A 14,224-nucleotide genomic window follows, 5' to 3' on the forward strand; every position below is an offset into this window, starting at 1 on the left:
TTAACTCATTTATTTTTTAGGATGTTCATCTTATATATATTTGTCAATGCAATAATATATATTGGAATGTTTTATTTGTTCTTTTATAAATACGATGTTATTGGTGTAATGTCCAAATATATTAGAGAATATTTCAGCTCTCTTTAAATATTCTCTCTCTTGTTTAGATAACATATCATTGTTATGATTTATTTATAATTATATATTGCATTATTATAACATGAATAAAATAGATAGTAAAATTACATTAGTTTTATTCTAGCATTTTTCATAGACAAACTGAATACCTAAACACCTGAGTTTATAAACAATCATTGAACAATTGACTAGGTGCGTAGAACATGATGTAGTTGGAAAAGCCTCTAATGATAAAATGGTATGGTTACATCCCTAGATGTAGCATAAACATTCGATAAGTTATGCCATAATGGCCTTCTTAATAAGCTACCGAAAATGGTACACACCGAATTATTGAAATCTTAACAGGTCAATTGAAAAGTCCCCGGCCTGATACATAGATGGAGCTACTAGAATTAAATCCATATATTTTTTTAGTTAGCCCTCACCATCAAAAGATGCGTGTATAAATTTGACAGCTGCAGGATCATTAGTTTGTGAATTATAGCATTTTGAGTGAAGCAACTTTTGTTATTGAGAAAAAAATGGATAAAAATTCATGTGTTGATAAAATACTGCTTTTTGAAGGGAAAAATATTGTTGAAGGAAAATAATATGATCAAGAGTATTAACCCGAGTTTTTGCGTCGATATGTGACAATGGATGAAACATGGCTCCATCATTTCACTCCGAAGTCCAATCGACAGTCATCCGAGTGGACTGCACACGATGAACCCGCTCCAAAGCGTGGAAAACGCAATAGTCGGCCGGCAAGGTAGTTGCGTCTGTATTTTGGGATGTGCATGGAGTAATTTGCATTGACTACCTACCTGAAAAAGGAAGGACCATCAACAGCGACTATTACATAGCGTTATTGGGCCGTTTGAAGTATTGGACCGTATGTCTACAGATCGTGCCTCCAGCAAATACTGCTGCGAATTATCAACTCGTTGTTTTTAATCAAAAGTGAGCTAGCGCGACACGCACTTTGTACAGAGCTTTCTCATACCCAAATATTCGTGAATGATATGATGTACACGTTCACTTGATATTTTTAGAGTGTCTGCTATTTCATTCAATTTCGGTGTTTATTTCACCACGTCTAAACTTAGCATACCGATCCTTGATGGTTGATTTTCCTGGGGCGGTGTCCGGAAATTCGGTAACAAGCCAAGTTTTTGCTTCAACTCTATTTTTTCCCTTCAAAAAGCAATATTTTATCAACACGCGGAATTTCTTTTTTTTCATTTTTTTTCACAATAACAAAAGTTGCTTCACTCAAAATGTTATAGTTTACAAACTAATGATCCGACAGCTGTCAAATTTATACACATATCTTTTGAGGGTTGGGGCTAACTAAAAAACATATTGATTTAGTTCTAGTAGCGCCACCTATGTGTCAGACCGAGGACTTTTCAATTGACCTGTTAATTCTTTGACGTTAAGTTAACAGTTAAGCGCTGCGCGAATAAGCCGCACAGCTATTTTGTTAATTATTTTAGTAACATCATTCTGAGTGTACAGTAATGAATGAGTAAATGTGATCTCTCCGCTGGTATGTTTTATTTTATCATTATTTGACTAAAGATTTTATTTTAATTGTATATTTACTGTTATTTGTGCATAGGTTCTGATATTTCTTTGTTATTTACGTACTGTAAATATTGTTATGATAATATCTGTTTTCTAGCCAAAAAGTATCTCCTTCCTTTCTGACTATTTTTAATAATCAACTTCATTTATTCATTATATAATTTATTAATTATCAAACATTTAATTTTGAAACAACCGCTACTCTATAGCTACTACAATAATAATACCGTTAAACCTTTGAATAATCCAAGAAACTTCATTTAAATTTTTAACTGACTGACATTGACGAGTACAGTGTCTCAGACTACAGTTTTCATGCACCTCTTCTGAAGTGTCTGGGATAAATAGTCCAACGACAAAATATAGCTGTCACTTGCAACTAGTCTATCTGCGGTCTTTTCACAAGTTCCACCCACCTCACCTGGAGCTTCCTTTTTGAGCCGGGCTCGTGGTAATTGCCAATTTCTTAAACATAATATTATTATGGTAACTAACTATTGGGTAACAGTAGTGGCAGCGATATTTTGTCGTTGGTTGACTTATCCAAAGCACCTCAAAAGAGGTGCATGAAAATCATAGTTTAGGTCATTGATGATGAAGAAATTTGGAAAAAGATGGATATCAGATTAGAAGAAAATATTAAAATATTTTCAGACACAAACGGGCGGGCGATATAATTTCTTTTTTGATGAATGATGAAGAATTATAAGTTTCGTGCTACAAGCCACCAAGTACTATTTTTAACTAAATTAAATATTATTTTAGGATATGATGATCTTTTTAAAGGCGAGTAAGAGATAAATAGATACAATTTGTCAACAATAGACTCAGGCATCCAACAAAAGTTTAATTAAAATATTATTTTCTTTGCATTTAACTAGTTTTAACTTGTAATATTACATATAATCAATGCTTATTCACTCCAGTATTATTTAATATTAGACAATAGAAGGTTGCGTATATTATATTTGATCTTTCCAATAAATCGTATTAATATCGTCTATATGTATTGTATTCTAATAAATGATAATTTTGAATTTCGAAATATTTAAGTGTCGGAAATCACATCGCATTAAACAGTTTTCCAGAAGTTTGTAGGTAAATATTTTAGTTATTAATATGGTATACTTTAAAGATTTAAAAAATATATATTAGGCATTGATAAATTTAAAATTAAAACATAAATAACATTTTTGAACTGATATATAATTCTTATTAACATTGTTATGTGATATTTTTTGTTTTTAAGTTAAATTTGTATTTCAATATTTGAACCTATAATATGTTTTAGTACGCACATTAGTAATTTCAATATATGCTTCTATTTTGGTGATATTTATCTTATTTTTATTATTATAATGACCTAAAGTTTTATTATTTTAATTTTATTACTATTTTATTACTTTTTATCCGTAGCCTTGATTTTCTAGTTTATGAGCATTAGTTTTAATACCTTAGGTCAATATAATACAAGTGTAATAAATTAAATTTCAAATTATTTTTTATTAAAAAATTTTGTGTTTGATAATCAGATAATACGTTTATTTATAAAATTCTGTAATTTTAAGGCAACATATTAATTTCACGATGAAACAAAGAAATATTCGTCAATTATATATTCATGTCGCTTTTCATGTTTCAACTTCTTAAGGCTACTTGGTTAAACTAAAACTCGTTGCAGTATTTGCTGGTGGAATTGAGACTTCTTTTTCCACATTCTGTACTAGATAATTTTGTTCTTTCTGATTTGCACGTAAGGTTTTATTGAATTTTATGCATGTTTCTTTATGCAACTCCATATTTATACATCGTAGTTCCACACTGTTTTCAAAATGTGTTTATATAATGACAGTTTCTTGTGGACAAGTAATTCGTATTTTCCTCCAAACAGTCGTCACTATTGTATGAACGTCATACAAATTTCTGCTTGTTTCTATCCAACATGCTCTTTCAACTTTAGCTTGACATCCAGTCTCATGCTCAATATTTTGCTGCGTTCGCCTACATATATATCTTATTGCTAATTTTGATTGGCAATTAATCATTTATATCAATCAATTTTTTATCCAGTCAACATGTGTGTGTTCTTCTTTCTAAATCATTCTTTAATTTCTAAATATATACTGGTGATATAGAATGATTTACTTGTCTTCAATAAATAGTTTTATAAACTTTCATCTTTTATGTAGAAATTTACAACTAATTTTCTTTAGACTTTGCGGTTAACGATGCCTTGTCTGATTTCAAGTCGTCTGTTTCAATATAATACCATTAATTACAATTCATAAGTTATAATATCACATATCCATGATCAACATGTAAGTATTAGTTAAAACATATATTATAAATTCTTTGTTACTACGAAGTGCTACGTTTAATTATTTTGTATTCAACAGCGAGAAACCAAGAGACTAATTCAGAAATAATAATGACTGGCTCTAAAAAAATTACCATACCTCAGTATTTCAAAGGAAAGAAGATATTCATTACTGGTGGGTCGGGTTTTATTGGAAAAGTGTTGATAGAGTTATTGTTGAGGCTTTGTCCGGATGTATCAACAGTTTACGTATTGATAAGACCAAAAAAAGGAAAAACACCGGAAGAAAGGATAAAACAGATATTAGATTTACCAGTAAGTATATTATAATTATTTTTATCGTAAATATTAATATGTTATATTAGGGTTATTATAATAATAATTAAAGAAATCGAATATAATATATAAATACAAAATTTATTAATTTTATTAGGTATATGATTTAATTTTTACACATTATTTCTTCGAGCTTAGGGTTAACACTACTTAGTGATTTATGTGCTCTCTTGATGATTAGTTAACTCCTGAGATTTGTAGTCAAAAAACTGAAACGAATAACATACTCAAGCCTCTTTTGAAGTCAGATTTATATTATTAGAGTATTCTGGAATAACAGTCGGACATGGCAAGGTCCGAGCTATACGGCGGCCTCGTCAAAACTTTTCAATTAAGCACTCTCAACTTTTACCGAGTCAAGACATGTGTGGTCTAGAGTTGTTGTGATGAAAGGTGCGTTTTCAATCTAATCAATTTTTAAATGCAATCAAAATAGAATTAAAAGTTTGGCCGGTTGGAGCAGCCTCATGGTGAATTTTTTCATTCTCGTTTATCACTTAATATCTATATTGACATCAATGTGGTCATTGAAACCTCTTTTGAAGCTTCTCCGACCAGACGACTAGACTCGGTCCACTCAATTTTTCACTGTTAATTCATACATAATAATTAAAATAGCGAGTTTCTTATGGTATCTAGTCTCATATGTATGGTTTAAAACTGTTTTATATCCAGTGTTTAATTTCGTAGCTCTATCGCATTTTGATCGGTCTCTATCAATACTTCCAAGAATTTAATATACTTTTTTAATGATTGGTCAGCTAGGCTAAGGTTCATCTTTAACATCGATATTTCCAGAAGAAGAACCTGCAAGTCATTACTAAAGTTTATGTTGGGCAATTTTAGGCGACCTTGTGTTTTTTATTGTTCTCGTCGAACGTAAACAGTTACAATATGACATAATATGACGAAAATAACATTTTTGAATCTTCATTTTCAATGAGCAATAAATTTTAACTGAATAAACAAATGATCCTACCGTTATATTTAGAATAGACTATGGACTGTTACTTTTAAAGCCGAAATTTTCCCAATCTTAGATTTTATTGTTTTTTTTTTGGCTTCGAGAAGTTCGCAAGTTTACATGAGCTACATAATCTCTCAAAATAGAAAATGATTCTAGTCGGCACTGCAATACTCACAAATTCCAACTAAGAAGTTATTTGTGCAAGTTTCGAGTTGATCGTTCCAAAATTATTCATACTCATATATAACCAAGTTCTCGGATTAGATCTTTTATATATTAATTTCTCTTATTTTTATAATTTTCTCTACTTTTTAAAATAACATTTCTATATTTGTTCATTTTGATATTTTTAGTTATTCGAACGATTGAAGAAAGAATATCCAGAAAATGTGAAGAAGATTGTACCGGTCACAGGAGACGTAACTGAATTAAACTTAGGTATATAGTTAATAATTAATGACACTAATCAGGTGAGAATAACTACTGTGAACACATGATTTTTCTAGGATTAACTACAAAATCAAGGAAGCTTTTGATCGAAGAGGTAAACATAGTTTACAACTGTGCCGCCTCCGTACGTTTCGATGACGATTTAAAAGACGCTATCCTTCTGAATACCAGGGGAACCCGTGAAACAGTCTTATTGGCCAAAGCAATGAAACACTTGGAGTTGTTTCTTCATATATCGACTGCATACTGTCAGGCAGATAAACAGGTATTCTATACATTTTTTTCTCGTCTTCATGATAATGGTTATTGTTTTTTTTTGTAAAAATTTTCTGTTACAATAATACAGTCGAAACATCGATCAGATTGTGTGTTATAAAATATTCACCAAAGTGGGAAACTAGTAGTGCACCTGTTTCTCCAAGGAACAAGAGCCTTAAAGGGTATTAAAGAAAGACAATATGAGAGTTCAAACCACGCATGTCTCAGGCGTTCCCTAATCCTAAAGCGAAAAATGGTCTCTTAAAGGTAACAGGTGTGTACCAGGACAGACATATACACAGGAAAGATTGGAACAATTATAAGTAGACGGATAATAGAACATTATTGATGAGTGACATGTGGATATGATGTCCAGTCAGCTTTGGATGAACAGTAAATGAATACTGGCTGTAATACACAAGTATTAAAAAAATTACTAGTGTTAGTCAATAAACGTGACACCAATCCAGAAGCCACGAAACCAATAATTTATTTTGCGTGAATGGTGGAAAATGGGTATAATATCTTTATAGATTTTTTGTCTTTGTTAACATGTCTTAGACAAACTATAACATTACTGTTATTGTGCTTTTTATACCTTATTGTGATTTTTTAATTATTTTAACGAAATTGACTGTACAAGGATATACTTTGAATAAAAGATTAATTTTTAGTGAGGGAGGCACCAATACAATATCAGAATCAAAAGTTATATAAAATAGAGTTGTAAGTTAATAATTTCGGCTATTTAAGATAAACAATATCAATATCACTCTTTTTAAATTCACACATATAATTCATCAATAAATATAGTTTCACACATTCCAAACGAAAATTATTCCTTTCATTTCATTTCAACACTTGCAAAACGCTATTCATTGAAAATGATAAATTGCCTTTCTTGTTTTCTTTAAACAGTTTGAATTATTCGAATCGAATTGCATTATCATCAAATTACATTTCTATCATTTTAATTGTTTTCAGAATTAAAAAACTTTTCCACGCAAAATTTAAAGCTTCTGGCTTCTTGGCTGAATATCTTCACTAGTATTAAAAATTAATTTTACACCTATTGTTCATGACAGAATCTTATTAACCATTGACACTAAGGTCTTAAAATTTGTTACAAATGGCTGAAAAGGTTCTGCCAATCTAGCGAAAAAGAGTGCATTTGGAAATATTCCATCAAATTTAAAGTATTATAAAGTTTGAACAACAGAGTCATCGATTTAAGTCATGTTTTTTTTTAATTTTAATTTTAATTTTTATATCTTGTTAATTATTGGGTGTACATATATATAGAAACTATTACAACATTTACATACATACATGACATATATTATTTTTCTATTAGGTAATTGAAGAAAAAATATATCCTACAGCAGCTGACCAGAACGAATCTATTAAGTTGGCTGAGAATTGTGATTCGCATACGTTAAGTATACTTACCTCCAAATACATTCATCCATTACCCAATACATACACGTTTTCAAAGGCATTGTCCGAACAGGTTATTAATGATCTTTGCAATGGTCAGATACCTGCCGCAATATGTCGTCCATCCATTGGTAAGATACTCTAATTTTGTATTGTTATTTAGTGTAATATTATATGAATAATCCGAATCACCAGAATATCTAAGATCTTAGTAATGTACCCTGAAATAACAATGAATGTCCAGTTCTCGAAGAATTTGCATCATATCTTGAATGTAAATTTGAAAGAGGAAAGGAAAGATATAATTACTGAGTTCTACTGTGCTACAAAGAACAGTTTACATTTTATAATTTAGGGTAACTTTAGATTTGTAAAAAGGTCATTTCACACAAAGGTATTTTAATAACACTTTAGGTGCAATTTCGTAATATATATGTTAGGTCTATAAATTAGTTTCAAAGTTTTAATAATTTGAACCTTTGTTGTGAAATATCGGTAAAATGTTTTTATTCAAAGTATTATCCATCGATAGCTGCTACTTTTTTCGATCTCCCTGGCGGTTTACGGATTCCATCTCGAAAGAACGATGTATGTTTTGAGGGTATCCGAGAATCGACGCATTTTTGGTATTTTCATAAGAGGTGAAGAGCTGATTAGATAGGTTTCCACTCATATGTCGGAACAATTAGAAACAAGAAAGAGCAATGTGTTTCCAAGTATGTTTTAACCGATATTGCAACATGTTGTCGGGCATTGTCTGGCTGAAGAATAACTTTGTTGTGTCTTTGCTCTATTATGCGGTTATTCGCGCAGTACTTGGTTCAAGCGCATTGTAGTCGATGTCTATAATCCTCAATGATGGTTTCATCGAGTAACGCCTTTCTTTGCCAATCTTTGTTTAGATGTTAAAATTACCATTATTATTGCTATAAGCTTCACAGGGTGTTCAATGACCATGATGCACAATCTTCAAATCATAATCAAATGGAAATAAAAAAGTAAAATGCAATTTACTCGGTAAAATTTCAGACAAGTTCAGAGCCTTGAATTTTTTTTATTCACACTTCGACGAAATGACATACTGAAAAGTGAAAACTGTCGGTAAGGCCTCAAAATCAAGTTGGTTACAAATGTACTATGTATGTCATAATATATCTCATGTCATATATATCATAATATATATAATATTAAATATAATAAAATTAAAAGTAAAACTTTTATAATATTTACTCACCTTTATCATTTATTTTATATTTTTAACTCCTGCACCCTTTTTAAATAAATAAAACCTTTAAAAAAATCTACTTATTAATCAAAACCTGATTAGTTTTTCCCTAGTACAGTAACAAATAATTAATAGAGTTACAAAATTCATATTTTTACATAAGTATATATAAAAATAAATCCATTTCTAGGACTATTAACTATTTTTTTATTCGAATGAAATAGTCTTCATTGAAAATGATAACGCATGAAATATACCAATGAACTAATCACAAGTGAAACTAACAACGAATGAAATATTCGAATGTTTTATGTGATAGTCAAACGTAGACTATTACTAAATAGTTGAAAGTCATTTTTACCCGATGGTTCCCAACCCTAGTATATTGTATTATATAATTTTATTGCATATATAAGGTGAGGCAAAAGACCCGCTACTATTGAAGCAATTTTCGTTGAGTGGCAATAATAGAATGATTATGTTCAATAAATATTCCCACTATTTCCATTGGTTCTTGTGGCGTATATTTATCCATAAAAAAAATTTGGACGTTTACTAACCAAGCTAAACGTCACATAACCAATCACCCTATATTTAACGTTTAGGGCATCGGTGCCATTTCAAAATATTGCTAATGTACCAGAATATAAAATTTATTTATTTTTTAGTAATATCAACTTTAAATCAACCCTTTCCTGGATGGGTGGACAATTTTAATGGCCCAGTTGGGCTTTTAGCTGCTTCTGGTAAAGGTATGATAAATCAATGATTCGTAATTGATATAGTCTTTATAAAAAATTTGATTTAGGCATATTAAGATCAATTTATAGTCGACCTGATCTCACAGCTGATTATATGCCAGTTGACATTATTTGTAAGGGTTTATTAGTACTCACATGGAAGAAAGGATTAGAAACGTGAGTAAACTCAAGAAAATATATTAATTTTTAAAATATTAGAAGTAAAATGTTGTACTTACCATCTTTAGAATCACTATTTATTTACCCAACTAGTTCAGAGCTTGATCTCTGGTTAAAGTGTACTAAATATCGATCAAACTTTTTATTTCCTGCCTTTCCCTTTTTAGGAACAATGAGGATAAACTGAAATTGGATGTGTTCAATGCAAGTAACAATAATATTAATAATGTAACAACGGGCGAGATGATTGATATGGGTATGTAAATTGATATAGCCCATGATTTAAAATGGCAGCATATAAAATGAAATGCAAGACGGGTTGCCTATTTTTTCAAATTGATTTCATTATTTCCCTCCTTCAAACAATACGATATTTTCAATATTGGAAACAGATGAAAATAACAAAGGCCTAACTAAATGTTTGATCTCTAATGCACAATTTTATATTAATTTTTTTATTGATACATAGTTGTTATTTGTTATAGACTAACCTACAATTTGTTTTTATAATAACTTAAAAACTAGGTATACGAGTATATCTAGGGGAATTCATCGCTCGAGACTTTGTATCTACTATGCTTATGTATTAACTGAGACTGCAGTTTTTTTCTGTCAAATACACTTCACTGCAGTACTATATCAAATGTTTTTATTGCTCTGCACGAGTGTTATTCAAGAGCTGCGATAATTCGGTATTAACGTAAAAATGAATTATCTTCTCATATCTCTTTACAGTTCTTTTGATTTCCTGAGCAAAAGTTGGCATCTGCAGTTCTCGGTGTAGGTAATCATTCCTATGCTATATGAGTGCATCTATGGACTTTTTTCTAAGAATATATAGGTTTTGAACTTGATTATACCACTTATTATACCAATTATTATGTACAGATAATTGAGATCTTTTTCCAATAAACCAATACATCGTCTTTATATTTCAATCGCAGTTGTGTTGAATGACACTCTATACAACATTTTTTTAAATCTCCATATATTTTCTGATTAGCATGGATCTGTATATTATTTCAAGAAATCAGAAACTATTGACACATACATTCCTAGTGTCTGTACAATAACTTCCTTACTAAAACCCTCGTTCTTGTAATAATTTAGCTACAATATATGAGAAACATGAACCATGAAATACCACACAAACAAAGGTCTATGCACAATTAACTTGTTCAATAAACTGGTAATATCAATTCACTGGTAATATCATTATTAGGAATTCTAAAAATAATACATTACTGGACAATGTTTTATAACAATTATACACCAGAAATTATAACAATTATACACCTTTGGTTCTTGTAACTATATTTGTATAAATAAATCACTAACAAAATTGGTCAAAAAATAAACTTATGGCCTATATTTGCAATCTTGTAAGAAGAGGAACTCCTACCCTGTCAAACAATGTATCATAGTTCGAAATAAGTTGTCAGACATTCTAAAAGGCAACGAATTAATCTCATGACCTACTACATTTGTAACAGTAAATGTATTTTAGAATTTCTTTAAATATGTTAATCTAACAATATTTAGTGTAGTCTTTCTAGTGTTATTAATTTTAATATCTGGGTCTCTATACTCGATTAATATAATATTGTGCAATATTCTAGGTGCAGATCTTTCTTGGAAATATCCCTTAAGCGATATTCTATGGTATCCAAATGGATCTATAACAACATGTATGTTTTACCATTACATTAGGGTAATATTTTATCATATATTGCCAGCGTTGGTCGTTGATGGATTGCTAATATTAATAGGCAAAAAACCAATGTAAGTAACTCTTTATATAAGATGTGTGTAAAAAGTAGGATGAACCTAGATAATTTATATTTGGTAGACATAACCCTATATGATTTTTCTGTTATTTCTTTCGAAAAGTACGCGAAAAAAAGGTTTTAATTTTGTTTATTTTCTAATACTTATTTATCTTTAATATAATTTAATTAATAATTTGTATTTTGAGGTTGCTAAAGGTTCAAAGGAAAATTTATATAGCTAATATGGCACTTCAGTATTTCGTTACGCAAGAATGGAAATTTATCAATGAAAAGGGTTCGCAATTAGAAAGTGAGATACTCCCAGAAGATGTCGACAATTTTGGATTTTGTCGAGATTCTGATGCTTATGAATATTTTAAAAATTCACTTCTAGGTGCTAGGCAACACCTGTTGAAAGATGATCTTAGCACTCTACCCAGAGCTCGAGTTAATTACAAGAGGTAACAAAATTGTTCTTACTTTTAAATGTTGTTTAACCATAATATTTTTTAGGATGTATGCTCTCTACCTTATTTGTAATACTGTAATATATGTTGGACTTGCGTATTTATTCTTTTTCAAATATAATGTTATCGGTTTTATATACAGATATGTAATGTCTTATTTCATTTCTCTTTGATTAATTTTCATCTGTTTATTTTACATAATTGACAAATATATATTATTAATCTCTTCTGGTCTTTTTAATATAACAAGTCTATATATATATATATATATATATATATATATATATATATATATATATATATATATATATATATATATATATATATATATCACTACATAGTATAAAACAAAGTCGCCTTTTCTGTCCCTATATCCCTATGTGCGCTTAAATCTTTAAAACTACGCAACGGATTTTGATGCGGTTTTTTTCAATAGATAGAGTGATTCAAGAGGAAGGTTTATATGTATAATACATGCATAATATACTAAGGCAACATTGCTAATTTTAGAGGTTTCTAACGTGATGTCGTAAATAAACCTATTTTTTTAGGCTTATTTAGCAATTAGCAAAAACGCTGCCTAACCCTACGAGTTAGATCAAATTAATGTACTACAGTAGTGTACACCATAAAAAGATCTACAAAAAAGTCCGCTATGGTATATGTTTATCTTTTAGGGATAACCCACATTAACCATTTTTATTGTTTACTTTTTACGTGAGAAAATGGCTTATTTACGAAGCTATTTTAAGCAATACGGCATTAATCCTTATCGAATTAAGTACCTTAAATACAGTGTGCAATTAATATAGATCAATATGGTTCCTTACAGAATGTAAATTAAACAAATATTTTCGGAGATATTACAAATTTAAAATTTGCGTTTAAAAATGTGTAATGTAATAAAAATTGTATGAATTTAGATCTTCCAAAGATAGCAGGAAATCTTCATAATAAGTATAGGGGAAGAGGAATTGTTTTACTCCAAATTTAATGCGTGCAGGCCAAGGGCAGTAATGAATGAACCAAAAATACTGGATCGATTTTAATCATGTTTTCATTGAGTGACATAGGCATATATATTTTATGCCCGTGCAAAGTCGAAGCGGGCCGCTATGTTTTTATATACAACGTTCATATTTTTTCTGTAGTGTATTTAATTTAATATCAGCATTGCACCCGTGCGAAGCCGGGGCGGGTCGCTAGTTACATATAAATCTATATAAGCATAAATTCGCATTACTTTCAAGGTCGCGGCTAGGACGACACAGCCACATTCTTAAAAATCAGTCGAATGAACTAGTAGAACCGAAAATAGTATCTAAAAGTAAACGACTGAAACAGTCAATTGTAAATAACAATAAAATCAGTCGGACCGAAAATAGCGACTGAAAACAGTTACTAGTAAAAACAGTTGAACCAAAAATAGCGACTGAAATAGTCGATAGTAAAAAGTAGTCAATTACTAAACAGCCGATAGCCAATTTCAGTCGGTTGCTCCCAACACTAATGAGTACATAATATAAGAAATATTTATCCAGAAATTAAAAAATATTTTAATTATATTTAAATAGATATAAGAAATATTTATCCAGAATCCTTAAGTAGAGAATAATGCTATCGAGATGGATTACAGAAATAGAGAAAAATATTCGTTTGTATAGTTTTTTTTATTTTTTATTGCTTCCTCAATTACAAATGTTCAAGTAACAGTGTAGGAACGTACCTTTGTTGCTTGTTGCTTGTATTGACTGTTCGGACACTCACTACAATTTTATGGAAGGAATCTGCACGGGAATAGAAAACAATGATTGTGTAGCGACTTTGAGGAATGTCGAATTTTACATCGTGGAATAACGGTCTACAAAATACCCAGAAATATAATCCCAGATGTTGAAAACGGGCGGGGTGCCAGCAGCGCCAACAAGAACCGGATAACGAATAGCTGGCGGCAACCCCGAGACGTTTATCTGGAATGTTATTGAAGGGTATTTCGATTCATTCAGTGCTCAACCATCGTTTGGTTTAGACGTGCCACCATCGACTGCCCAAGCCTCGTCTCCAGGTAACACCGCTGCCATCCGTTTTATCTAATTGTATTTTTCACATTTTTTTTTATATAGCCAATAAATAACGGTCACATAATGTGAACACCACTCTTTCATTTCGTTTTACCTTCATTCACCGAGCCACATCATTTACCCTAAAATTGATTTAAAACTTGTTTAATTCGATGTTAATTACTACATGTGATGGGCGGGAGGATTGACAAGATATTATGTTATTATATTAATTATTGTCTAGTTGATATTATATTAAGTAAAAGTAACACACAACTGTTAAGGAAATGAAATAATAAAGAAGAAAA

General features: G+C 30.3%; 2 protein-coding genes across 5 annotated transcripts in view; both read left to right on the forward strand.

The window, feature by feature from the left end:
* LOC143193992 (fatty acyl-CoA reductase 1) overlaps positions 1-242 on the forward strand; it is a 45,937-nt gene extending 45,695 nt beyond the window's left edge. For both annotated transcript variants that reach the window (XM_076400518.1, XM_076400517.1), the window contains exon 11: positions 21-242. In XM_076400518.1, the coding sequence (XP_076256633.1) occupies positions 21-147 (127 nt within the window). In that variant the 3' untranslated portion in view covers positions 148-242. The remainder of the gene's footprint in view (positions 1-20) is intronic.
* A 1,377-nt stretch (positions 243-1,619) lies between these two features.
* On the forward strand, positions 1,620-12,083 carry LOC143194047 (putative fatty acyl-CoA reductase CG5065). 3 transcript variants are annotated; one of them, XM_076400591.1, is made up of 11 exons: positions 1,620-1,672; positions 4,107-4,342; positions 5,684-5,768; positions 5,837-6,045; positions 7,393-7,606; positions 9,369-9,452; positions 9,509-9,617; positions 9,788-9,876; positions 11,240-11,402; positions 11,596-11,850; positions 11,903-12,083. In XM_076400591.1, exons 1-11 carry the CDS (start codon positions 1,648-1,650, stop codon positions 12,027-12,029), a joined length of 1,596 nt encoding a protein of 531 aa, XP_076256706.1. In that variant the 5' UTR covers positions 1,620-1,647; the 3' UTR covers positions 12,030-12,083. The 3 variants fall into 3 exon arrangements, with proteins under 3 accessions (XP_076256706.1, XP_076256707.1, XP_076256708.1); XM_076400592.1 differs by lacking the exon at positions 1,620-1,672 and adding an exon at positions 2,668-2,808; XM_076400593.1 differs by lacking the exon at positions 1,620-1,672 and adding an exon at positions 2,886-4,028.
* The last annotated feature ends 2,141 nt before the right edge of the window (positions 12,084-14,224 follow it).

The sequence above is a fragment of the Rhynchophorus ferrugineus genome, unplaced genomic scaffold, assembly GCF_030347505.1.
Source record: "Rhynchophorus ferrugineus isolate W39M unplaced genomic scaffold, kcgeb_rfMv2 rfM3, whole genome shotgun sequence".
Taxonomy (NCBI): Eukaryota; Metazoa; Arthropoda; class Insecta; order Coleoptera; family Curculionidae; genus Rhynchophorus; species Rhynchophorus ferrugineus.